The 27,204-nt window shown below is 40.4% G+C and overlaps 2 protein-coding genes and 1 non-coding gene across 4 annotated transcripts in view; 2 read left to right on the top strand and 1 right to left on the bottom strand.

Annotated features, from left to right (window-relative positions):
- Positions 1-27,204, bottom strand: part of flt4 (fms related receptor tyrosine kinase 4) — a 131,461-nt gene that overhangs the window by 100,751 nt on the left and 3,506 nt on the right. The window contains exon 2 of the mRNA XM_089019788.1: positions 15,002-15,115. The gene's annotated coding sequence lies outside the window, so the exon portion shown is untranslated. The remainder of the gene's footprint in view (positions 1-15,001; positions 15,116-27,204) is intronic.
- trnag-gcc (transfer RNA glycine (anticodon GCC)) lies at positions 4,956-5,026 on the top strand. The gene has a single exon. It is a non-coding gene; the product is annotated as a tRNA-Gly (tRNA).
- Positions 19,935-25,825, top strand: npy7r (neuropeptide Y receptor Y7). Of its 2 annotated transcripts, none has more exons than XM_089016475.1 (2): positions 19,935-20,096; positions 22,836-25,825. In XM_089016475.1, the coding sequence occupies exon 2, from the start codon at positions 22,880-22,882 to the stop codon at positions 23,993-23,995; it is 1,116 nt and encodes a 371-aa protein (XP_088872601.1). In that variant the 5' UTR covers positions 19,935-20,096; positions 22,836-22,879; the 3' UTR covers positions 23,996-25,825. The 2 variants fall into 2 exon arrangements, with proteins under 2 accessions (XP_088872601.1, XP_088872592.1); XM_089016466.1 differs by having other exon boundaries at positions 22,833-25,825.

Raw genomic sequence — 27,204 nt, 5'->3', positions numbered from 1 at the left:
GGACAGCCACCCTCATTTCATGCTCATATAACTCCAGACAATATATTTGCTTATGCAGCTAGCGACTGATTCTGTGTGCTAGCTCTGGCCAGTATGCTATTGTCACTAGCAGCTTGTGATCAGAGCAGTTTTCGCAAACTAGGATTGGCTAGTGACTAGATAATCATAGTTTACGAACTATGCTATGATTGGACTTCTTAGGCAACATATGCTTAGTTTTGCTGATGAGGTGATACCAGAGCAAATGGGGCAATGAGGCCGGTCGTAGACCCCATACTCAGGCAGGACAATAGAAGTAATCAGTGTAGCTGCAGGGAGTAGTCCTCTGCTCCCCCCAACCTGAGAGCAGGGACCAATCATAGCAGAGTCTGGCGCCGCCACGTCTGGACAGTAGGGATATATATATAGGGTCGAAACTACCAGCAAAAGATTTTTGTTCGCTGACGAAGCCTCTTGGATAAGAAGCGAAACGTTCGATACCTTGAAAGAAATACAGATGACGGCTGAAGAAACCTTCTCATCGATCATCCTGTGACTGTAAAGTGACCTTGAAAGTTTTGAAAGGTGCCTATAAATCAAATGTATTACTATTCTTAAATACAAAAACATATGTCTGGAAGCAACGCAACAGGGAAAAAGTAATGAAAGGAAACTGAATGACAATTTGGAATTATTTAATAAGAATTCATGGACAAAATATAATAATAATAATAATAATAATACATTGAATTTGTAAGCGCCTTTCAAAACTCTCAAGGTCACTTTACAGCCACAGAATACGTTTTTCTGTGGGTGAGCAGCGGCAGCCACACGCGCCAGCGTTCACTCATCCCGGAAGTCACTCAAATAGATAGAAAGCTAGCTAATAGATAGCTAACAGATAGGTAGCTCGCCCTTCACTCAACCCGGAAGTCAGATCGAAAGCTAGCTAGCTAATAGATAGCTAAGTACAGTAAAGTCTCGTTATATCGATATCAGATATATCGATAGTCCCGGTTATATCGATATTTTTTCGGACTCCCTTGAATATCGATATAACGAGACTTTACTGTAATTCGGATAGAAAGTTAGCTAGCTAATAGATATTTAAGATCAGTCTGTGATTCAGATATCTTTAGGCCTGCAGAGAAGGCTATTCGGTCAAGTTTAATTTTTACTATAATATTCATCTATGCCACGCCTCTTGTTCACAGTTGGGTTTGCTTCTACCGCCCAGAAGCAGGAAATGATTTTTTTTTTTTTTTTCACACAGAAAGAAGATGATAATGCCATGGCTATTTTGTCTTAGAACTTGACAATGCTATCTCCACATGGAAAGTTAATGGCGAGAGACCTTTCAGGTGATCGAATCCATTAACATGCAGCCCCCTGATGATATTTTATATAATGGCCTTCTAAATTGAAAGTGTCGCCAGTGAAACAATAAATTCATTAATGGTGTGACACCATAGCAATTTTCTTTCAGGCAATTAACTCCGTTTATGGTCTCGCTAAAACCGTTTTTCAATCCAATCTCTAATTTACGTCAAATGACGCAAAAATGATCAGCTGAGTTTTGCGACGGGAACTTCTTTTTTTGACATTCACATTATATAACTTGTTAATTAACTATTTTCTAACATTTCTTACGCGCCATTCAATGTTTATGTAGTCCTAAAAAATCAATATTATATGGCTCCTGGAATTGGAGTGACAATGACAAAAGCCCTGGCACTGGAGTGGACGCATGGGGAGTGCTGGTGTGTGTGGCCGCCGCTGCTCACCCACAGAAAAACTGATCCTGTGACTGTAAAGTGACCTTGAGTTTTGAAAGGCGCTTATAAATTAAATGGATTATTATTATTATTATTATTATTATTATTATTATTAGCTATATAGCTATCTAAGTGGCTAGCTATCTATCTGTTGGCTATCTACTAGCTGTCTAGCTAGCTTTCTAGCTGTGTATTTAATAGTGACATTCAGTGTATTAGCTAACTAACTCGCGAGCTAGCTAGCTATTAGCTATGGAGCTATCTAGGTGGCTAAATATGTAGCGAGCAATCTATGAGCTGTCTACTAGCTGGCTAGCTAGCTTTCTATTTACTTCCGGGTTGAGTGAAAGCTGGCGCGTGTGGCTGCCGCTGCTCACCCACAGAAAAACTGATCCTGTGACTGTAAAGTGACCTTCAGAGTTTTGAACGGCGCTTATAAATTAAATGTATTATTATTATTATTAGCTATATAGCTATCTAAGTGGCTATCTATCTATCTGTTGGCAATATACTCGCTATCTACTCGCTGGCTAGCCAGCTTTCTATCTGTGTATTTAATATGGATCTCGACTGACCACCGTTTGACTTACGACTGTTTTGTCAGAACGGAACCCGGTCGTAACTCAGATGTTACCTGTATATAAACTGTATATATTATTATTCTTTTTTTTTTTATGTTACTTCCGGGTTGAGTGAACGCTGGCGCGTGTGGCTGCCGCTGCTCACCCTCAGAAAAACTTATCCGGTGACTATAAAGTGACCTTGAGAGTTTTGAAAGCCGCTAATAAATAAAATGTATTATTATTACAATACTTCCTGTTTGAGAACATACAGTACAAAGATGGATCGATATATTCGGTCTTTTTTTTTCTAGGAGCAAAATAAATCCACTGTTGTGGTATGAAATGAGATGGAAATTAAAATGAGAGCAAATAAAAGAAAAATGCCAAAAGCAACTCATTCGTCATCACACGGAAATGAAAATATAGCTGTGGGAGCAATGGAGGTAACAATTAAAGAAAAAAAATAAGAACCCATTAGTGACTGACAGCTGAAATAGGGACAAAAAGTTGACGTCGGTGTAATGACTATTCTTAATGTGAGAGGACGAAGATGACTCATGGACGTTACCTTCAACATAAAGTGAATTTTTCGGTTTACGAATGTTACATTTATGAAAATTTTACCTTGGCATACGAACTTTTTCCGTACACGACGCTGCTTCAATAAGTGAACGAGCCCGTTCTTCTAACAACAAAACGGCAGCCGACTGTTTTTGTCCTCTATTCCCCGCCCCCAGTCTTCGGTTAAAGCCATGTGATTGGTCAAGAACTCAACAGTGAAGGGGGTGGTTTAAACATTCAAGAGACAGGCAGACGACAGTGAGAGTTTCAACTTTGATACTTCAAAAGCAGAGTGTAGACTGCAAGGTTAAAATATCCCATCAATCTCCACAAACAACTCGCACAAGCCATCTGTACGCATCACGCTATCAACCCAGCTAAACAGAACACAATTGATGAGGAACTAGATAAAATTATCGCAGGGAAAGCACCTACAAGGGATGTGTCTTAAAACTACTTCAAATGACCTCAGAGATGGCGAGTTTCAGAAGGTCCCGCCCCCTTGTTCGTGACATCACACAAGGACATCTTGCCTTGCTCGAGAATCAAAGCAATGGCTTCAGATTTGGACATGCTTTCTTGTTACTCATCCAGTTATGAATATGATTCAAATAGTTCTGAAGAGGAAAGCATAAATTCTTCCCGTATCAATTCGAGCCGTCAGGACTCCAATGTAGCGTCCCAGAAAATGCACAAGATGCCGCCCAAGCTCCATCTTGGAAATTGGAAATGGGCTGATTTGTCTGCTGGGAATTTGTGTCAACTAGTATCAAATAGTAGTCTCGGTGCAACACACAACGATTCATAATTGCATTATTTATGTGTTTTCCTTCTAATTTTGCCATCAACACCGATCAATACAATGTTTTCATACCAAACAAAGTACCCAAAATGCATTGTGTTTCCCTTTCTCGGTCAGGGGCGTTCCAGACGTGACGTCACGTCAGGCATCGTCATCAACTCGAAAACAAAACTTCCTGAATATTCAGCGCAAGTCTTAAAACGTAAAATATAGCCACGTGCGGTGGAATCTTTGTAAAATACGCCCAATAGAAGTCATTTGAAGTGATTTTACAAATTATGGACAGAATTTATCAGAGGGCGTTGGTTGTCCTTTAATGTTTACATATGTGACATTTTAAAATTGCACAATGAAATATTACACACGCGTATGTTTTTTTTCTCAGTAAGTAAGGGTAAGGGAAAATCGAACCGTTAGTAAGGTCACAGTGTCTCGCAGATTGACAGGTATGGGACTCTCGGCGTGTCTTCTTCCCACGCTGTCATTATCCAGAATCTGTTGGAGAATTCATAATTCCCCACTGAAACGGGCTGACAGCTCCGTCGGGCGGCTCACACACAAATCAGCTTCAATGTACTTGTAACAGTTAAAAATACTTGCAAAAGTATACACACGAGAAGTTACACACGCACGTGTCCGTGTGAAAAACTCGAGAATGTTTCCGAATGATCGGGTATTTCCGGGTCATTATCTTAAGCACTTATCGTTCGTAGTGTCACGTATGTTTTCAGTTCCATTCACCCTTTCTGTCTTGAATGCACTTTTGTCAGTTAACACGAATCCACTTTTGTAAATTCAAGCACGCATAAACGAGGACATTAGTTGTAGTTATCTCATCACGTACAAGCTTTCACGCTGTCATCGTTCACATCAAAGCACGCGTCATTTACATCCGCAAACATAATCACATAGATGCAAGGGCAGACTGTCAACAGCGATTATGGAAGAACGCATGTATTCTTATCTGCTAAGTGTTGTGCAAGATTGCAAGATTATGTGGTATCCACCTTGGCTTTGTATCAGAAAGTCCAATTGATGAAATCGGCAATGTAGCAAACCACCGTCATAACTTTAAGAAGTGGGAACGATGGCCTGCCGATTTTGCTTTTGCTCTTTTAACAATAAAAACAACCAAATCTTTTGTAAATCTTAAAAGTAAATCTTTTCTTCGACGAACTGTTAAGAAAGACATTTCAGGTGGCCGTGGTTTCGACAACTATTTTTATAGGCGGATGTGTACTAGCCTTAAGATATATCCTTTGACAATAACATCAAGCATTGGTGGTTCAGTGGTAGAATTCTCGCCTGCCACGCGGGAGGCCCGGGTTCGATTCCCGGCCAATGCAACAAGCATTTTTTCCCCCCTAAATATATTTTTTTTTTCCACAAACTAAAAACAAGCATAAGAGACAGAAAGAGAGAGAAAGACAGACTGAAAAAGAGACAGAGAGAGAAAGATGGAGAAACCGTAACTACAATGTGGCCCACCCATCGATGTGTATAAAAATCTGATTTATTAAATGAAATGGGACAATTTTAGCGCTTTGTTCCAGTTTAAACTGTTGTTAAAGTGCTATATAAACCAATATGTATGTACTGCGTTGTATTTTGGACAGTCGCCCACATTTCAAGCTCATATAACTTGCACAAGAGCCCTTTTGCATTGGAAAAGAATAATAATAATAATAATAATAATAATAATAATAATGATAATTTTGTTAAAAATGCATCTTATAGTTATTTTGTTGTGTGCATCAAAACCTTTGACGTTAATATAACCACTATCTTATAACTTTTATCTATCTTTTATTATACAGTGATACCTTGGCTTACAAACTTAATCGGTTCCCAGACAGAGTGTGTAGGGCGAAAAGTGTGTATCCCAAAAATTAATTTCCCATAGGAAACCATTAAAATGAGAATAATCCGTTCCCAGGTCCCCATAAAACATAAATTTCTACTTTCTAAGCTTAAAATTACACAAAATATACCTTATTCTATGTATAATAAATTTGCTATGGTATTATAATTAAAGAAATAAACTGGACAGTATAATAAAGTAGTTTTATTTACCTTTGTGATGGTCGTTGATGGCTTGATGGAATTGAGTGGACGGTTTCATCAGCATTTAATGCTTGATGAGGAACGTAACCTTCTTCTTTCACCATCTTGAGGAATGATCCCTTGTAGGTGCTTTCTCTGTGATCATTTTATCTAGTTCCTCAGCAATTGTGTTCTGTTTAGCGTGGTTGATAACTTTTTGTATCAAGTGTACAGATAGCTTGTGCGGGTTGTTTGTGGAGCCTGATTAATGGGATATTTTAACCTTGCAGTCTACACTCTGCCTTTGACCAATCAAAGTTTAAACTCTCACTGTCGTCCGCCTGTCTCTTTCATGTTTAAACCACCTCCGCTCACTACTGCGGTCTTGACCAATCACGTGGCTTTAACCGAAGACTGGGGGCGGGGAATGGAGGACAAAAACAGTCAGCTTCCATTTTGTTGTTAGAACGGGCTCATTCACGAACGACACATCACTCATTGAGGCAGCTCCGTGTACGAAAAAAGTTCGTATGCCAAGGTAAAGTTCGGATGCCAAGGTAAAATGTTCATCAATTTAACGTTCGTTAACCGAAAAGTTTGTAAGCCAAGGGGTTCGTAAACCGAGGTATCACTGGATTTGTTATTTCGATTTTTTTATTATTTTGACTTCAAGATGGCGCCGCGAGAGTGGCTGCCTTTACAGCAGCTACTGTATTTTGTTTTTCTACTTCTTTCTTTCCTTTCCTCTTCCTTTCATAACATTGTTGCTGTGAAATGTCAATTTCTCCACTGCCAGTCTAATAAAGGCTAATCCAATTATAACAATACATTAAATTTATAAGTGCCTTTCAAAACTCTCAAGGACACTCTACAGTCACAGGATATGAACAAAAATGTTTTTCTGCGGGTGAGCAGTGGCAGCCAGACGCGCCAGCGTTCACTCAAACCGGAAGCCACGCAAACATATTTCACGCAGAATTCAGATTTTCAACTCAGAATTCCGACTCTTAAGTCAGAATTCCGACTTTTAACTCAGAATTGCGACTTTGAACTCAGAATACCGAATTTTAACTCAGAATTCCGAATTTTAACTCAAAATTCCGACTTTTAACAAGAACTAAATCTCAAACAACAAAGTCATCAGAACAAACAGGTCCAAAGTAGCAAACAAAACCATCATAGAATAGAATACTGATTAAAACAACCAAAACCTGTGGAGCTGCAGGCGGGACCGACAGTGCCACCTGTTGTACGCAAACAAAAACGTGACACCGGGGAGAACAATAATAACAATAATAATAATAATAATAATAATAATAATAATAATGACAATCCAAACCGATACAGTCTGAAAGACGAAGGAATGAAAGGGAAAACAGCAAGGGTGATCGAATCAAAGCATCCCACGCAGTTGTTTACCCTCCGTCCAATGACTTCACACGCAGTCAGTCCTTTTAATCAATTCTTTCTCACAACTGAAGAAATAGAGGTCGGAACAAAGTCAAGTTTCCCCTCCAATGACAGAACCATCAGAAGCCTGAATGCCATTCGACATTTCAATTTGCGCAGTCGTGATTCCTAAGGCCTTTATGTCACAGAGAAACAGACAAAAAAGACGACAAGAACTCACCAAGATGTGTACGCACGTGCTCCATTTTAATAATAATAATAAATAATAATAATACATTTCACTTACAAGCGTCTTTCAAAACTCTCAAGGTCACTTTACAGTCACAGGATCATTTTTCCCTCCTGCTTGCTTTTTTTTGGGGTCCGCCACCACCCAGCACCTTGCAAATCGTGACATCTGGAGCCTCTCCCAGCTGTCTTTGGGCAGCAGTCGGATCATAACCCGAACTTGCCGTCAGCTAATCGTAGGGGACAAATGATAAATTTGTAACCTGGCTAATGAGCTCTTCCTGTGAAGGAGTTTCAAGTCGTAAATTGCTTCGGTGATAAAGGAGTTTCCCAAGACCTAAATTCTGTCCAAGGCCAGATCTCTTCGATGAAGATGACAGTTTAACTTGCTGTGTCTGTTGACCTGATTGACCCCAGGTTGTCTGTGCTTCAATTGTGTATTCGAGTCACACATGTTGACTAAGCATATAACAGCATGAAACTTTTAAATATGATAACTTCCTATTCTCCATCATAAACTGAGGTATCACTGTACAGTGAGACCTCAACTTACGAACTTAATTGGTTCCCAGACAGAATGTGTAAGGCGAAAAGTGTGTATCTAAAAAAAAAAAAATCCCATAGGAAACCATTAAAATGGAAATAATCCGTTCCTGGGTTTCCATAAAATATACTTTTCAACTAAATAAGCCTTAAAACTATATACAACATACCTTATTCTATGTATAATAAATGTGCTATTGTATTGTAATGAAAGAAATACACTGCATTGTATCATAAAGTCACTTTATTTACATTTGTGATGGAATGGCGTTGGCGGTCGAAGGTCAAAGGGAATTGATGTTTGGAAAGAGAGGCGCATTACATGACGACTGTAATTAAAGAAATAAACTGTGCTGTAAAATAAAGTTTTATTTACCTTTTTGATGGTCGTTGATGGCTTATGGAAGGAGAGTCACCTTGCATAAGGACTGTTGGTAACTTAACCTCTGGTGCTGTTCGGTCGTGTGCTTCCGCCGAAGATCCCACCCCAACCCCATCCCTCTTCAATTGCTGCTGTGGACTGCAAATTTCCCCATTGCGGGACGAATAAAGGTATTCTGATTCTGATTCTGATTCTGATCACTCCGCCAGCCGTGGTGGGTGTGTATTATGAAAATAGTGCTTATTATAAGGTTTAATTTTCACAAATTTGACGTTTGTAAGACAAAAAGTTTGTGAGATAAGGTGTTTGTAAGTTGAGGTCTCACTGTATATGACTCAGTTTGTTAGCTTGGTCTAGCGTGATTAGAAAGAAACTTGGTAGAAGTTTCTCTCCCTTAGCTCCAGGATCGATAACCAAAACTTTACACAGTTGTCCCTATATGTTCGTCTCCTTCACTGGCTCATCAAGCAATTTTTACTTCATAGAACAAGCAATATTTCCTGGTAGGGCCTACTTGGCATCATAATAATACTATATGGTGCATGAAATGTGATCTGCTTAAAAGTTTGAAAATAACTGACTCAGCTAGAATGTTCCTTGGTAGTTAGAGTTGAAGAGAACAAATGACGTGTAACAATCTCGCTGGTGACAAATTGTTTACTCTCCAGATAAGGCCGATGCAGAAAGCTTTGTAAAAAGCTTTAGGATCCCACATGTCCACTCTTAGTAACCATTAAGAGAAATGTGCACGATTAGGGTTGAAAGCATGACAGGCATACGAAACTCTCAGTGTTCCAAAAAGCCCTTGTGAATGACTTACAAATGCTTCCATAATTGACACGTCATCTATAACAGATGAGGATCAGGCCTCAGCTAGAATAAATGAAACTATCATTAGATGAAACGTCTGGAGTCGATGTGAGTAAAATGAACAAGAGGCCGTTGAAAAATGGTCACGACTTATTTTTTTCAGCCGTTCTAAAGGTCGTTGTTTTGCGTTGTTTTGACTCACACGGAAGTACGTAGCTGTCCTTTTGGGAATTAAGCTCAAAGGACAACCGACGTCACTTTTTTTGTTTCCTAACTGACATCAGGAAAACGTTTTATAGCATCTAAAATACTAATATAATATAAGTTGTGATGTCACTGAAGGAACGCCCCTGACCGAAAAAAGGGCACATTTTATCAGTCCTTCCATCACGAGGTGGTGATGGCGGGTGCGGATCCCAAAAAGCAGGCAGGAGGGAGCAGGAGGTTGTTTGACAAATTGTATTAAAATAAAGGTCATCAAGAACAAAATGTAAAACATCAAAATCATCTGAACGGAAAAAATACAAAGTATCAAAAGAAGATCAAGTGTAAAAGTCCGCCAAGGTTAAACAAACATGCGCTGCATACAAAGCATGCAACAAACATGCAGCAAACAATGAACCGACACCGGATGGTCGTGCCGGGTGTCCTTTTAAGTGTCAGTGATTAAAACGACCAGCACCTGCGAGGCTGCAGGCAGGGCTGACAGCGCCCCCCATTGGTCGCCAACCAGATCATGACGAAGATGCTTTCTTGTTACTCATCCAGTTATGAATATGATTCAAATAGTTCTGAAGAGGAAAGCATACATGTTTGCAATCGATTAAAGGAGTCCTCCCATATCAATTCGAGCTGTCAGGACTCCAATGTAGCATCCCAGAAAATGCACAAGATGGCGCCCAAGCTCCGTTGGAAATGGGCTGATTTGTCCGCTGGGAATTTGTGTCGACTAGTATCAAATAGTTGTCTTGGTGCAACACACAACGATTCACAATCGCGTTATTTATGTGTTTTTCTTCTAATTTCGCCATCAACACGGATCAACACGAAGTTCTCAGACCAAACAAAGTACCCAAAATTCATTGTGTGTCGCTTTCTTGGACAGGAGCGTTCCAAACGTGACGTCACGTCAGCCATCGTCATCAACTCGAAAACAAGACTTCCTGAATATTCAGTGCGAGTCTTAAAACGTAAAATATAGCTATATGCCGTGGAATCTTTGCAAAATGCGCTCAGTCGAAGTCATTTGAAGTGATTTTACAAATTATGGACACAACTTGTCCGGAGGTGTCGGTTGTCCTTTAAGTTTGATTCATCTGCGTCATTATTGGTGTTTTTGACTTCATATCAGGACTTAGCTTGAATATGATCAAATTGTTTCATATTTGATCAGGAGGACCTGTCACAAAAATACTACAGTAAAGTCTCGTTATGTCGATATCGGATATATCGATAGTCCCGGTTATATCGATACTATTTCTATGCACGCACAGAGAAAATTACATGCAAACAGGGTCGGATATATCGATAGTCCCGGTTATATCGATATTTTTTCCGACTCCCTTGAATATCGATATAACGAGACTTTACTGTTCTACCGGAAACAAATTCCTTGTGTGTTCTACATACTTGGCAATAAAGATGATTCTGATTCTGATTCTGATTCTGATATGAAAAATCGTCCTTCATACGATTGCCCTCTCATACTTTAGAGCCAATACGCCGTACCCACCTCATAGTAAACGCTGAGTTGTAATGTAATATTTAATTTAGATTTTTAATTGAATACAGTCATAAGAGTCCTTTCAGGGTAAAGTCACCCCAATGTTGATTTATATTTTGCATTTACACTCCAAACATTGAACCAGATGATAATTATGCAGGCATGCAAAGAAAGATTCAGCGAAAAGGGAGGGGCTAGCAAAGAGTGCCGTTCCACTTGATCTCGAGTAAGGTCTTCCACAGTACATCTTCATGACAGTATTTAACGGTGTGGAAAATGGATTTTGAGAGCCTGCCTCCAAATTGATTAGCAGGACGAGCCTATTACTGTCCCGTATGGAACTGTCTTGCGACTGATGGATCGGTCTCATTGTATTTGTTGTTGACCTCGTGCCAGCAATTGAAGGTGTCAATAAGTAGTTTTGTTTTTCAGAATCAGAATCATCTTTATTGCCAAGTATGTAGAACACACAAGGAATTTGTTTCCGGTAGAACACGCTGCACTAGTATCGTCGTCAAAAAAACTGCTAAGTGGCACTATACAGTTCCATTTTGTGTTTTAATACAGTGATAGCTCGGTTTACGAATCCCTTGTCTTACAAACTTTTGGGTTTACGAACGTTAAGTTTATTTACATTTGGCACAATGAGTGATGTGTCGTTTGCGAACGGGCCCGTTCTCCTAACAAGAAAATGGCAGCCGGCTTGTTTTTATCCTCTATTCCCCGCCCCCAGTCTTCGGTTAAAGCCACGTGATTGGTCAAGAATGCAGCAGTGAGGGGAGGTGGTTTAAACATTAAAGAGACAGGAAGACGACAGTGAGAAAGTTTCAACTTTGATAGTTCAAAGGAAGAGTGTAGACTGCAAGGTTAAAATATCCCATGAATCAGTCTCCACAAACAACCCGCACAAGCCATCTGTACACTTGATGCAAAAAGCTATCAACCCAACTAAACAGAACACAATTGGATTGGATTGGATTGGATTTGCCTTTATTAGTCTCACAGTGGAGAAATTTACATTTCACAGCAGCAAAGTGATGAAAGCAATTGATGAGGAACTAGATAAAATGATCGCAGAGAAAGCACCTACAATGGATCATTCCTCAAGATGGTGAAAGAAGAACGTTACGTTCCTCATCAAGTGTTTAATGGTGATAAAACCGGCCACTCCATTCCATCAAGCTATTTACGACCATCACAAAGGTAAATAAAACAACTTTATTCTACAGCACAGTTGATTTCTTTAATTATAATACCATATCACATTTATTATACATAAAATAACGTGTATTTTGTGTAGTTTTAAGGCTTACAAAATTATAAAGTAGAAACATTGGTTTTATGGGGACCTGGGAACGGATTATTCTCATTTTAATGGTTTCCTATGGGAAATTAATTTTTGGGATACACACTTTTCGCCTTACACACTCTGTATGGGAACCATTTAAGTTCGTAAACCAAGGTATCAGTGTATATGGTTTGGACCTGGCTGATACTTGATGAGGTGGGCAAATGTTGTGGCCCGAGGGCCACATTGATGAAATTTGACAGTCGTGTTGGGTCAGCAAAAGATATATAGTACAAATGAAAAAAACTGCTGATGTTGACAGTGCATATTAAATATCAGTACAGCATAACAAAACCATTAATAATACGTAATAATAAATGGACACATTTTTGCACATCATCTGGTAGTGAATGAGTTAATGAGAGCAGTGAAACAACTATGGTACAATATATGTTCTGTATGTATATTTGTATATGTATAATATCCTACTACGGTAACAACATCCGTATTTGACAACACAAGCAACAAAGTACAATATAATGTATCGCATTAAGCTGCAGTACAAGGTATAGGTATATAAAAAATATACAAAGTACAGTGAGACCTCAACTTACGAACTTAATTGGTTCCCAGACAGAGTGTAAGGTGAAAAGTGTGTATCTCAAAAAAAAAATCCCATAGGAAACCATTAAAATGGGAATAATCCGTTCCCGGGTTTCCATAAAATATACTTTTCAACTAAATAAACCTTAAAACTACACACAACATACCTTAATCTATGTATAATAAATGTGCTATTGTATTGCAATGAAAGAAATACACTGCATTGTATCATAAAGTCACTTTATTTACATTTGTGATGGTCATTAATGGCTTGGTGGAATGGCGTTGGAGGTCGAAGGTCAAAGGGAATTGCATGAGGACTGTAATTCAAGAAATAAAGTGTGCTGTAAAATAAAGTTTTATTTAGCTTTTTGATGGTCGTTGATGGCTTATGGAAGGAGAGTCACCTTCCATAAGGACTGTTGGTGCTGTTAGGTCGTGTGCTTCCGCCGAAGATCACTCCGCCAGCCGTGGTGGGTGTGTATTATTATATATTAATATATATTATATATTATGAAAATAGTGCTTAATATAAGGTTTAATTTTCGTAAATTTGACGTTTGTAAGACGAAAAGTTTGTAAGTTAAGGTGTTTGTAAGTTGAGGTCTCACTGTACAACCACATTAGCACTATTGCTAAAAAATGAGCCAAATACACGATCTCAAAGTCAAAGCCAGCTTTACTGTCAAATATGCTAATATGCATGACATACAGCACAGATGAAATGACTATCCTCTCTGACCCAGCATGCAAGGCACTTATAATGACTTTAACAAACATAATAAACACGAAAATGATATTTTCTAATATATAAATCACTATGTGTTGTATTGTATTGTAAATTGGTGGCTTTTGTTTCCACTCGCTCACTGTCTCTAACCTCGCCTCGATCAGCACACATGAAAGCATTGCTCAGCTGATGTCATGCAACTAATGTCAAGGAATTAAATTAAAAGCTTTCGCAATTCGATTAAACTCACTTGCAATCAAGAGTCACTTGCATGTCACCAATGTTAGAAAATAGCAACGCATTGAGAGAGAATTGCTTTGGGTTGGCAGAACTGTAGTTTTAAATCGATCGTTAATGTAATATACTGTAGTAGTAGAAAGTTGAATGCATACGTTTTTCCATTGGCCGTTTTGTTCTTAAACACTAAAAAAAAGGTCTTGGTCAATGTGTTGCGAAAATAATAGATACAAAAAAAATAAAATTATGATTGATATGGATGATTGACTGTCGCGGCTTGGAATTGAAGCGGATTTACATGGGACAGGAGATGTGAGACAATCTCTTTTCCTCAATGGATGCTACAGCTTCGTGTTTGCTTTCAACATTTAGCTTGTAGCAGACGTGCACATTTCACTGTGACGTCCCTGATCCACTGGTGAAAAGGACACTGTGATCCTCTCTTCTTTCATCTAGAACTGCTTCATACAACAAAGAGGGTGCAGAAAAAGTGTTTAAGATTGAATGACTGTCTGTGTCTATTATTATTATTATTATTATTATTATTATTATTATTACTATTATTATTATTATTATTGTTATTTTTATGTTACTTCCCGGTTGAGTGAACGCTGGCACGTGTGGCTACCGCTGCTCACCCGCAGAAAAAAATATCCTGTGACTCTAAAGTGTCCTTGAGAGTTTTGAGAGGCGCTTATAAATTAAATGTATTATTATTATTATTATTATTATTATTATGATTATTATGATGGTGATTATGATGATGATTACATTATTATTATTATTATTATTATTATTATTATTATGTATTGTGTCACATTATTTATTTATTTATTTTTATTGTTGTTTTTGACTTCAAGATGGCGCCGCGAGAGTGGCTGCCTTCAAAGCAGTTCCTGTATTTTGTTTTTCTACTTCTTCCTTTCCTTTCCCTGTACTTTCATGACTTTGCTGCTGTGAAATGTGAATTTCTCCACTGCGAGACTAATAAAGGCTAATCCAATCCAATACAATCCAATTGTCTACCAACCTTCGGTGGACCAGATATGGCCCACGCACCGCAGTTTGACCACCTATGTGCTATATATAGTTCAGGACCGGTCTCCTACTTGACTATATGTCCCTGCCCTAATCTTGATGTTACAAGCATAAAAACAGCAGTAAAAATCACTATGTGAGTGTCGTTTGTTTACAAGCCTGCCAAATTTCAATGAATAAATAAATCAATTAAGGCTCCGAGATCATGAAAAATAGAGCCGCCTTTTGAGTTAACGCTGCAGGGGTGTGTCTGCTAATGCTATGAAAACATGCAAGCTCATCTTACCTGTCACTCACACGCGTTCTTACGTCATCTGCTTCCATTGTGCGGCAGGTTGGGCCACAGGCTGTATTTCGTGTTCCCCTGTGTTTGGGAAACAGTCCATTTTCCCCGAAGTATCTGTGACATGAAACCACATAATTACCGTATATTCCAGCATATAAGGCGCAACCCCATATAATATAAGGCGCACCGGAGTATAAGGTGCACCTTTAATGAATGACAAAAGTTTTCCAAATATAATATACAGTGAGACCTCAACTTACGAACTTCCCAGACAGAGTGTGTAAGGTGAAAAGTGTGTATCTCAAAAAAAAAAAATCCCATAGGAAGCCATTAAAATGGGAATAATCCGTTTCGGGTTTCCATAAAATATACTTTTCAACTAAATAAGCCTTAAAACCTCGCACAACATACCTTATTCGATGTATAATAAATGTGCTATTGTATTATAACGAAAGAAATACACTGCATTGTATCATAAAGTCACTTTATTTACATTTGTGATGGTCATTTATGGCTTGATGGAATGGCGTTGGAGGTCGAAGGTCAAAGGGAATTGCTGTTTGGAAAGAGAGGCGCATTACATGACGACTGTAATTAAAGAAATAAACTGTGCTGTAAAATAAAGTTTTATTTACCTTTTTGATGGTCGTTGATGGCTTATGGAAGGAGAGTCACCTTCCATAAGGACTGTTGGTAACTTAACCTGTGGTTCTGTTCGGTCGTGTGCTTCCGCCGAAGATCACTCCGCCAGCCGTGGTGGGTGTGTATTATGAAAATAGTGCTTATTATAAGGTTTAATTTTCATAAATTTGACGTTTGTAAGACAAAAAGTTTGTAAGTTGAGGTCTCACTGTATAAATATATAAAGACTTTATACATTATAATATGTATAATAGTGATATAAATGACAGTGATATAAGTAAATATAAGGCAAACCATATACATATATAAGGCACTCCAGTAGAGGCTCGGGTTATAGGGTAGTGATGGGAATTTTCAGAGAGCCGGTTCTTTTGGCATGACTCACTAAAAAGATCCGGCTCTTATGGCTCCCAAATGGCTCCTCAGTTTGTTTGATTGTTTTTTTTTTGTTGCTTGAATTAACTAACTATCAAAAATCATGTAAAATTATGTGAAAAACGAATTACTCATGTAAAAAATACACTAGATCAAAAAAAAAAAAAAAAAAAAAAAAAAAGTTGGCTCCCATTTCCGGCTTCTTGTTAGGAACCGGCTCTCTTCGTTCACTTCAGAGATCCGGCTGTAAGAACCGACTCGTTCGCAAATGACACATCACTATTCGTTAGCACACCATCTTGCTAGGTCGCAGGTCATGAATGAAGCAGGTCCACACAATCAAGTACTGACAGTACAACTATTTAAGCAAGCTAGCTCAGTCGCTCACTAGCTTGCTAGCTCATTAGCTCAGGCCCTTGCTAGCTCGGTAGCTCAGTCATGTGCCAGCTTACGAGCGAATTAACTCAGTTGCTCGCTAGCGAGCTAGCTCAGTTGCTCGCTAGCTCAGTCGCTCGTTAGCTCAGTGGCTCACCAGCTCGCTAGCTAGCTATCTCAGTCACTCACTCGCTCGCTAGCTCACTAGCCCAGGCCCTTGCTAGCTCGGTAGCTCAGAAATTTGCCATCTTACGAGCGAACTAGCTCAGTCGCTCGCTAGCGAGCTAGCTCAGTTACTCGCTAGCTCAGTCGATCGCTAGCTCGCTAGCTCAGTCGCTTGTTAGCTCAGTGGCTCACCAGCTCGCTAGCTAGCTATCTCAGTCGCTCATTCGCTCACTAGCTCAGGCCCTTGCTAGCTCGCTAGCTCAGTCGTGTGCCAGCTTACGAGCGAACTAGCTCAGTGGCGCGCTAGCGAGCTAGCTAAGTTGCTCGCCAGCTCAGTCGATCGCTAGCTCGTTAGCTCAGTGGCTCACCAGCTCGCTAGCTAGCTAGCTAGCTCCGTCGCTCACTAGCTCTCTAGCTCACTAGCTCAGGCCCTTGTTAGCTCGGTAGCTCAGTCATGTGCCAGCTTACGAGCGAACTAGGTCAGTCGCTCGCTAGCGAGCTAGCTCAGTTGCTTGTTAGCTCAGTGGCTCACCAGCTCGCTAGCTAGCTATCTCAGTCGCTCACTCGCTCACTAGCTCACTAGCTCAGGCCCTTGCTCGCTCGCTAGCTCAGTCGTGTGCCAGCTTACGAGCGAACTAGCTCAGTGGCTCGCTAGCGAGCTAGCTAAGTTGCTCGCCAGCTCAGTCGATCGCTAGCTCGTTAGCTCAGTGGCTCACCAGTTCGCTAGCTAGCTAGCTCAGTCGCTCACTAGCTCGCTAGCTCACTAGCTCAGGCCCTTGCTAGCTCGGTAGCTCAGTCGTGTGCCAGCTTACGAGCGAACAAGCTCAGTCGCTCGCTAGCTCAGTCGATCGCGAGCTCGCTAGCTCAGTCGCTCGTTAGCTCAGTCGCTCACCAGCTCGCGAGCTAGCTCAGTCGCTCACTGGCTCACTAGCTCACGAGCTCGCTAGCTCAGTCGCGTGCCAGTTTACGTGCTCGCTAGCTCAGTCGCTCGCTAGCTAGCTTGCTCAGTCACTCACTCGCGTGCTAGCTCAGTCGCTCGCAAGCTCAGCCGCTCGCTAGCTCACTATACTGTGGCTGTGTTTAATTCAATCAACTTTATTTCATCAAGTAGGTTTTAAATAGATGTAGAGTCTCCCTACTTGATGGACTTTATTCTTTAACTTGTTAACCTCCTGTCAGTACTTGACGATGTGGCCCTGCTTTTATTCATAACGTACTTGTCACATAATGGACGTTTCTCGTATATATGATCATAAGAACTTGCCTCATATTTGATGAAACGTTCTCATGCTTAATGACGAGTATCAATCACGCATGAGATGTTTTTTTGGGAGGACTTGCTTCATCATTTATGGACCTAGTTTGCGTTTGATGATGTACACCCCATGTCATTACTTGATCGTTTGAACATTTTTAACACTTTTTTTGTAAGGGGGGAGAGAAGCATAAATCACAAGAAGCGGTTATTTGGACTACAAATGTGTGTCATTTGTGGATGGAAAAATCATGAGTCATCACTCATGTTGCTCATTTGAAAGAAATGATAGTAGCGCCTCATATTATGTTAAGGGGTCATTTTGACCCATTTCCATTTTTGTGTTGACGAAAGCACTGGATATCCTTTTCTTTTGGCTAGCTATTCGCTGGCTAATGGCTATTTATTCGCTAGTTAATGGCTATCTATTCGCTGGCTAGTGGCTATCTGTTTGCAGGCCAATGGCTAGCTATTTGCTAGTTCGCTATTAGGTATCTATTCACTGACTAATAACTGTCTATTTGCTAGCTAATGGCTATCTATTTGCTGGCTAGTGGCTATCTGTTTGCTGGCTAATGGCTAGCTATTTGCTAGTTCGCTATTAGGTATCTATTCACTGGCTAATAACTGTCTATTTGCTAGCTAATGGCTATCTATTCGCTGGCTAGTGGCTATCTGTTTGCAGGCCAATGGCTTGCTATTTGGTAGCTAGCTTTTAGCTATATATTCGTTGGCTTATAGCTATCTATTTGCTAGCTAATGGCTATCTATTCGCTGACTAGTGGCTATCTGTTTGCTGGCTAATGGCTCGCTATTTTCTAGCTAGCTATTAGCTATCTATTTGCTATATATTTGCTGGCTAGTAGCTATTTATTCGCTGGCTAATAGCTATCTGTTTGCTAGCTAATGGCTATCTGTTCGCTGGCTAGTGGCTATCTGTTCGCTCGTGATACCTTCGCTTATGAATTTAATTGGTTCCCAGAAAGTGTAAGGCGAAAAGTGTGTATTCCAAACATTAATTTCCCATAGGAAACCATTAAAATGAGAATAATCTGTTCCCATTTCCCCCATAAAACATAATTTTCAACTAAATACGCCCTTAAAACTACACACAATATACTTTCTTTTATGTATAATAAATGTGCTATGGTATTGTATTTAAAGAAATAAACTGTACTGGATAATAAAGTCATTTTATTTACTTTTGTGATGGTTGTTGATGGCTTGATGCAATGGATAGTTTTTTGTGTTTCAAGGAGCTTCTTCTTAGAATTTGTGATATTGCAACAGCAAGAGATGCAGGCAGACACACTAGAAACTTCATTAATAGCTGGTTCCCTTGCTTGTATGATCTCTTCAAATTGCTTGCGCGGGTTATTTGTGGAGCCTGATTGATGAGATATTTTAACCTTGCAGTCTACATTCTGCCTTTGCTCGATCAATAAAGTTGAAACGACCTGAGAGCCCTTTACACTGTCAAAATGTTGTTGTTTTATCATACTTTCTTGTGAAATATTTATGATGAAAATGTCAGTGCACATATTTTGTGCGTATTGATAATGTCATTCGTGTGATACGCAGTGTCCAGCATTTTAATCTGCCCATCCAGGCAAGTAAGTGTGTGATAATGAAGCCCACTCAGGTTGTATTTGCATCCATTTTGTGATTTTTCTGATTAAGGTCCACACCACACCCCAAATGGTCGCCTTGTGTATTCGCCCCTTTGATGAGGAGGATCTGCATCGTGCTTAACTGTGCTGCACGATTGGGACTTGCTTCTTATTCCATCTCACTTACTGGACGATCAAGAACCCCACTCTCTCTCGTTTGCTGTCTTTCTCTCTCGCTCTCTCTGAGAGAATGACAGACAGACAGACAAAGAGACAGAAACAGACTCTCTGTTTCTGTCTCTTTGTCTGTCTGTCATTCTCTCTGTTTCTCTCTCTCTTTCTCTCTCTCCCCCCCTCTCTTTCTCCTCTCTCCCTCTCTCTCTGTCTCTCTCCCGTCTCTTTTCCGTCTCTCTCTCTCTCTCTCTCTCTCTCTCTCTCTGCCCCTAGCTCCCCCCCCCCCTCTCTCCCTCTCTCCCTCCTCCCCCCCGGCTTAGTTCAGACCAGCCTGACAGTGTACTTGACGTCCCGCCTCGGCGACGCGGCATTGAGCCACCAAGATGCGCACCAGGCGCTCACAGATTTGGGAGGAGCTTGGCATCTATGTTCGCTCCTTTCTTTCCAACGTCGGATTAAGAAAACACGCTGTTTTTGGAGAGGCGATATAAAGCCAAAGGTACTCGTATGATTTTAAACTTTTTAAAGACGACAAGTGGTATAAATCTATTCGTTTCGAAGCCTGCCGAAGGAACTGTTCGAGATTACACGCGTGGCCGTAATATTTGTGGAAGGTCTCACAAAACAAGTCGAAATAAGAACGAGTCAATCATGTTTTTGCTTTGTTTTTTTTTTTTTTTTTGGGGGGGGGGGGGGGGGGAGTGTGTGTTTTTGCACCTGTCGTACGCCGCGTGAGTGGGTCGTTTTTGAAAATCTACTATTCACGTGGATGGAAAGAAATTACGCGTGAACTAAAATACAGGTATATCTAACATGGAGTCTTTTTTTTTTAATTAAAATTGCTATTACATTGATTGTTTTATTCGGTGATTTCGGTGCAGCAGGTGGGTTGGACATCTTGGGAGATTGTTTGGACATCGAGGCTGATCCGAGGGGCATGTTTTAACGCGTTGTCACTGTTTACTATAAAGTCACGTTGCCTGCAGTTTGCCCCATTTGATATCAACACAATAAAGGACACACGCGGACTGCTCGACTTATTCTAGGTTTAATTTACCAGCTACGGTATTTACGACAGCGAACCCAATGCATTGTTAGTTTTAATTTAAGCAATATAGCTTCAGAATTTGAGACAAGCGCGCATGTGTTATCCCAAATGGAAATCGCGATATAGTTTACATATGCAACCTTATTAAAATGTCAACAAAACTACACGCTGTTGCGTTCTCTTCAATAAACCAGATACCAAAGTTGCTTCATGAAACGAAACCGATCAGATTGTACATTTTGAGAACAGTAAATGGTGTTTTAATCCCCAAAAGGTTTCTTTAGTGAGGGGAGGGGGGGAAATGATGGTGGTCGAATGGGGCAATCAAACGACTGTCATCATTAATTCTGTGGATACATAAATAGCTAATTTCTACCTGGTCCTGTCCCAATGATTAGCAGTTTTCATTCGGAGTGGAGGCAGGTGGAATTGAATGCATGAGGCGTGAAGAGTAGGGTTTACTGGGGAAAGTACTATCTATCTATCTATCTATCTATCTATCTATATCTATCTATCTATCTATCTATCTATCTATCTATCTATCTATCTATCTATCTATCTATCTATCTATCTATCTATCTATCTATCTATCTATCTATCTATCTATCTAGCTACAGTATCTATCTATCTGTAGCTATTGATGTACTTATCTAGCAAGCTATTTATCTATCTATCTATCTATCTATCTATCTATCTATCTATCTATCTATCTATCTATCTATCTATCTATCTATCTATCTATCTATCTATCTATCTATCTATCTAGCTACAGTATCTATCTATCTACTTACCTACAGTATCTATCTATCTATCTAGCTACAGTATCTATCTATCTATCTATATATCCATCTATATATCTATCTATCTATCTACAGTATCTATCTATCTAGCTACAGTATCTATCTATCTATCTACTACAGTATCTTTCTATCTATCTATCTATCTATCTACCTACCTACCTACCTACAGTATCTATCTAGCTACAGTATCTATCTATCTATCTATCTATCTATCTATCTATCTATCTATCTATCTATCTACCTACAGTATCTATCTATCTATCTATCTATCTATCTATCTATCTATCTATCTATCTATCTATCTATCTATCTATCTATTATTAATCGACATATCTATCTATCATCTATCGACATACAGTGTATCTATCCATCTATCTATCCATACAGTAAAGATAAAAATAATAAATAGAAATATAGATATAAATACTTGGAATTAAGTCGCAATGTAAAAGATGGGGTTCCACCTTATTCACTTGAATGTGTCTGCGTTCAAATGCTCCCGATTGCTTCATCCGGCAGTATTTTGCATCATGAGACAAACAAGCAACTCGGAAACAAATAGCATGAGAAATGCTGAGGTGACCCACATTGAACTAAATAGGGCTGAGGTTCGCTTTTCCATTTGAATGAGAAAGGCCGCCGAGGATTAAAGACTAAAATATTGTCCTTCTTTGTTCCTGATGCTGACGGTTTGAATTGCGTGCTCAATGTGAAGAATTGTGTCATGATGTATGTTTCAATGCAGCAATAGAATGACGGTAATTGGTCATCTGTACTTCTGGGAAGGTGTCGGACGTTTCGCTCCTCATCCGAAAAACTTCGTCAGAGAACTAAAATGGTGCTGGCAGCTCTAGCCCTACATATATCCCTAATTATTATTAATATTAGGGGGATATATATCGGCCCATCCCTGATTACTATTAATATCAGGGACGTATATAGGGCCAGAGCTACCAGCACAATTTTAGTCCGCTGACGAAGCTTTTCGGATGAGGAGCGAAACGTCCGACGCCTTCAAAGAAGGGTCAGGAGCTGTCCATCAATGAAAAGGTTTTTTCAGCAGTCAGCTGTACTTCTTTGAAGGTGTTGGACGTTTCGCTCCTCATCCGAAAAGCTTCGTCAGCGGACTAAAATTGTGCTGCTATCTATCAGACCGTAATATTAATAATAGTTAGGGATATATATATATATATAGGGCCAGAGCTACCAGCACAATTTTAGTCCGTTGACGAAGCTTTTCGGATGAGCATGGAATCTGTCCCGACATTCAAAGAAGTATAGATGACAGCTGAAGAAACTTTTTCCTCGATGGACCACTCCTGTACGACTGAGAGCTTAAACAGACGTATTCCAGTGACTTCCTTTGCTTTTTTTCTGTCTTTGACAGAAGCAAGGAGGGACCAAATCCCCCTCTGAGGTCAACCCGGAGGAGAAATGCGACCTTCAGACACCTCAAACCGAACAGGAGAATGGGAACGTGATGAAATCGGCTTGTGGATTCTACCCAACGAAAGCATGGATTTAAACCCTCATGGTTTCCACTCAGACGTTACCAAGCACCTCGGAGTGCAGATCACCCTCATCACGGCGTATTCCCTCATCATCCTGCTCGGACTTCTCGGAAACGCGCTTGTCATCTACATGATCATCCGCTACAGGAATATGCGAACGGTTACCAACTTCTTCATAGCTAATTTGGCGCTAGCAGACTTGCTAGTGGACACTTTGTGCCTACCCTTCACGCTAGTCTACACGTTGCTGGACGAATGGAAGTTTGGCGCCGTGCTATGCCACATGGTACCCTTTGCCCAAGCTCTTAGCGTCCACGTGTCAATCCTAACCCTGACTGTCATCGCCCTGGAGCGCTACCGCTGCATCGTCTTCTACCTGGGTCAACGCCTCACCTGGCGTTCCAGTTTCCTCATCATGGCTTTCACTTGGACTCTCGCGGCGGTCTTGGCGGCACCTTTGGCGATCTTCAGAGAGTACCGTTACGAAGAGATCCCGTCTATTAATCTGCATTTTGCCGTCTGCTCTGAGAAATGGCCACATGGGACCAGCAGGGACGGCGTCATCTACAGTCTCTCCATGCTTCTCCTGCAGTATATTGTCCCTTTAGCGATTATCAGTTACGCTTATATTTGCATCTGGGTCAAACTGAAGAATCACATCAGTCCATCTACACGCAACGATGCCATCACGCGACGCAAAAAAACCACCAAGATGTTGGCGCTGGTGGTGGTGGTGTTTGCTATCTGCTGGTTGCCCTTTCACATTTTTCAACTGGCGAGCGATCTGGACCTGGTTCTCGTGTTCAAGGAGTATAAACTGATCTACACCGTGTTTCATATCGTGGCCATGTGTTCTACCTTTGCCAACCCTCTCCTCTACGGCTGGATGAATAAAAACTACCGGAATGGATTCTTAATGGTCTTCCGCTGCGAGGATAAGCCGGATTCTTTCCACCCTGAGGGCTCCTTCAGGACTCGCTCTATGAGGCGGCTAACGGTCAACGGACGCAACGGCAGACACCCGCCGACCGCTGTATGAGATGCCGGAAGGCAATTTCAACATGTTGGCATTTTGCGTTTGTGGTGCAAAGTAACGACTGGGGAATTTGTCTCTGTGAATGTTTGTCTATTGTTTCCATGTCGATGTTGAACTGAGTAAAATCATGACGCATGCCGTAGTTTATTTAGCCATTTGGGAGTTTGAGACACAAAATACAGTGATAACTCGGTTTACGAACTTTTTTCGGTTTACGAATGTTACATTTAATGAAAATTTTACCTCGGCATACAAACTATTTTTGGGATACACACGGAGCTGCCACAATGAGTTCTCCTAACAAGGAAATGGCAGCCGACTGTTTTGGTCCACTATTCCCCGCCCCCAGTCTTCGGATAAAGCCACGTGATTGGTCAAGAAGGCAGCGGGGTGGGGGTTACAGACAGAGAGAGAGTGAGGCCGTTGTCCAAAAAACAAAATGGCCTCTTCGGTTAAAGCCATGTGATTGGTCAAGAACGCAGTACTGAGGGGGGGGCGGTTACCGACAGAGAGAGAGCTAAGCCGTTCTCCAAAAAACAAAATGGCTGCCGACATTTTTTGTCCTCTATTCCCCGCCCCCAGTCTTCTGTTAAAGCCATGTGATTGGTCAAGAACGCTGCAGTGAGGGGAAGTGGTTTAAACATTAAAGAGACACGCAGACGACAGAGAGAGAGTCATAAAATGGATAGAAAACAGTGAAATTTGGACTTGTTTCAATTTTGATAGTTCAAAGGCAGAGTGTAGACTGCAAGGTTAAATTTCCCATCAATTAGGCTCCACAAATAACCCGCACAAGCCAGTGAAGGGGGGGAGGTTAAACATTAAAGAGACAGGCAGATGACAGAGAGAGAGTGAGAAAACACACACACACGAAAGGGAGACGACAGAGCTTGAAACAAAAAAACAAAAGTGAAAAAAAACAACAAAAGTGAAATGGTGAGAAAATGGATAGAAAACAGTGAAAGTTGGACTTGTTTCAACTTTGATAAAGCAGAGTGTAGACTGGAAGGTTAAAATATCCCATCAATCAGGCTCAACAAACAACCCACACAAGCCATCTGTACACTTGATGCAAAAAGCTATCAACCCAGCTAAACAGAACACAATTGATGAAGAACTAGGTAAAATTATCGCAGAGGAAGCACCTACAAGGGATCATTCCTCAAGATGGTGAAAGAAGAAGGTACGTTCCTCATTAAGTGTTGAACGCTGATGAAACCGGACACTCCATTCCATCAAGCCATCAACAACCACCACAAAGGTAAAAAAAAACCGACTTTATGATTCAGTACATTTTATTTCTTTAATTATAATACAATGGAGCATTTATTATACATAAAATAAGGTATATTTTTTGTGTAGTGTTAACGCTTAGAAAATTAGAAAGTAGAAAATTCTGTTTTATGGGGACCTGGGAACAGATTATTCTCATTTTAATGGTTTCCTATGGGAAATTAATTTTTGGGATACACACTTTTCACCTTACACACTCTGTCTGGGAACCAATTAAGTTTGTAAGCCAGGGTATCACTGTAATCACAAGGCAGTGTATGACCCCCAAAAATAAAATAAACATTGTTTATCTTAATTAATTCACTGCCAGACAATGTGGAAATATGTGTTCACTGCCAGAGCGACCAGCACAATTTTAGTTCGCTGACGAAGCTTTTCAGATGAGGAGCGAAACATCCGACACCTTCAAAGAAGTATAGATGACGGCTGAAGAAAACTTTTCATCGATGGACCACTCCTGTACGACTGAGAGCTTACACAGACTCCAGTGCCAGGGTTTTTGTCATTGTCACTCAAAATTCCAGGACCCACAGAATATTGAGTTTTTGAGTTATAAACTTTAGACTTTCTTCTTTCATTCGAAAAAAACGAGTTAATTCCTTTTTTTATCCAGAAAGACTTTTCTGGATGATTTGACTTGTCGCCTTCTCAGAATCTGCAATTGTTTATTCTTTATAGTGTGAGGTTCTCACAGGGAAGCAGGGTGTATTTGACAAATTGTAGTAAATTAAAGTCAGCAGGAACAAAATCTAAAACATCAAAGTCATCAGAACAGAAAAGTCCAAAGTATCAAACAAAACCACAAGTTAAAAAAAAAAAAAAAACCTTAGACTTCTCTTCTTTCGTCAGAAAAAAAAGCATTAATTCCTAAATGATATGGGTCTGGCGTTATCTGAGCTTGAAATGAGGGCGGCTGTCCAAAATACAATGCAATACAAACAATGCTTCATATAGCGCTTCAACAACACTTACGATGAAAAGGTTTTTTTTCAGCCGTCATCTGTGCTTCTTTGAAGGTGTCGGACGTTTCTCTTCTTATCCAAGAAACTTCTTCAGCGAACTAAAGTCTTACTGGTAGTTTCGGCCCTATGTATATATCCCTACTGTCCAGACATGGCGGTGCCGGACTCTGCTATTATAGGTCCCTTCTCTCAGGTTGGGGGGGAGCAGAGGACTATTCCCTGCGGCTCCACTGATTGTTCCTATTGTCCTGACTGGCCTGATTACCCTATTTTGTAGGGAATTAAAAATATGACATTGAGCGCAATTCCCAACTAACAAAACTTGTATTTTGGACAGCTGCCCTCATTTCAAGTTCATATAACTCCAGATCCATATAATTTAGGAATTAACTATGTTTTCTGTTGAAAGAAGATACTCTAAGGTCACTTACGCTGCATTGAATATTTCTGTAGTCCTAAAACTCAATATTCTCTGGGTCCTGAAATTCGAGTGATAATGACAAAAACCCTGGCACTGCACATTGTCTGGCAGTGAATGAGTTAACATACTGCATGTACCTCACTTTGCCATGTCACCAGGACCAGACCCCATAGTAAGGCAGGACAATAGGAGTAATCAGTCAAATCAATAAAAGTAATCAGTGTAGCCTCAGGGAGGAGAAGACTACAATAAAAGTAATCAGTGTAGCCTCAGGGAGGAGAAGACTACTCCCTGAGGTGAGGTGATACCAGTGCAAATGGGGCAATCAGGCCAGTCGTAGACCCCATAGTCAGGCAGGACAATAGAAGTAATCAGTCAAGACAATAGAAGTAATCAGTGTAGCATTAGGGAGGAGAAGACTACTCCCTGAGGTGAGGTGATACCAGTGCAAATGGGGCAATCAGGCCAGTCGTAGACCCCATAGTCAGGCAGGACAATAGAAGTAATCAGTCAGGACAATAGAAGTAACCAGTGTA

The sequence above is a fragment of the Hippocampus bargibanti genome, linkage group LG02 (assembly GCF_051943395.1).
Source record: "Hippocampus bargibanti isolate YZ-2025 linkage group LG02, ASM5194339v1, whole genome shotgun sequence".
Classification (NCBI taxonomy): domain Eukaryota; kingdom Metazoa; phylum Chordata; class Actinopteri; order Syngnathiformes; family Syngnathidae; genus Hippocampus; species Hippocampus bargibanti.
Note: the sequence above shows the minus strand (reverse complement) of the source record. Positions and strands in the feature narration are given on the sequence as shown.

Bases quoted from the DNA above. Each gene is read 5' to 3' on its own strand.
- npy7r (XM_089016475.1), top strand. From the start codon at position 22,880: ATGCGACCTTCAGACACCTCAAACCGAACAGGAGAATGGGAACGTGAT.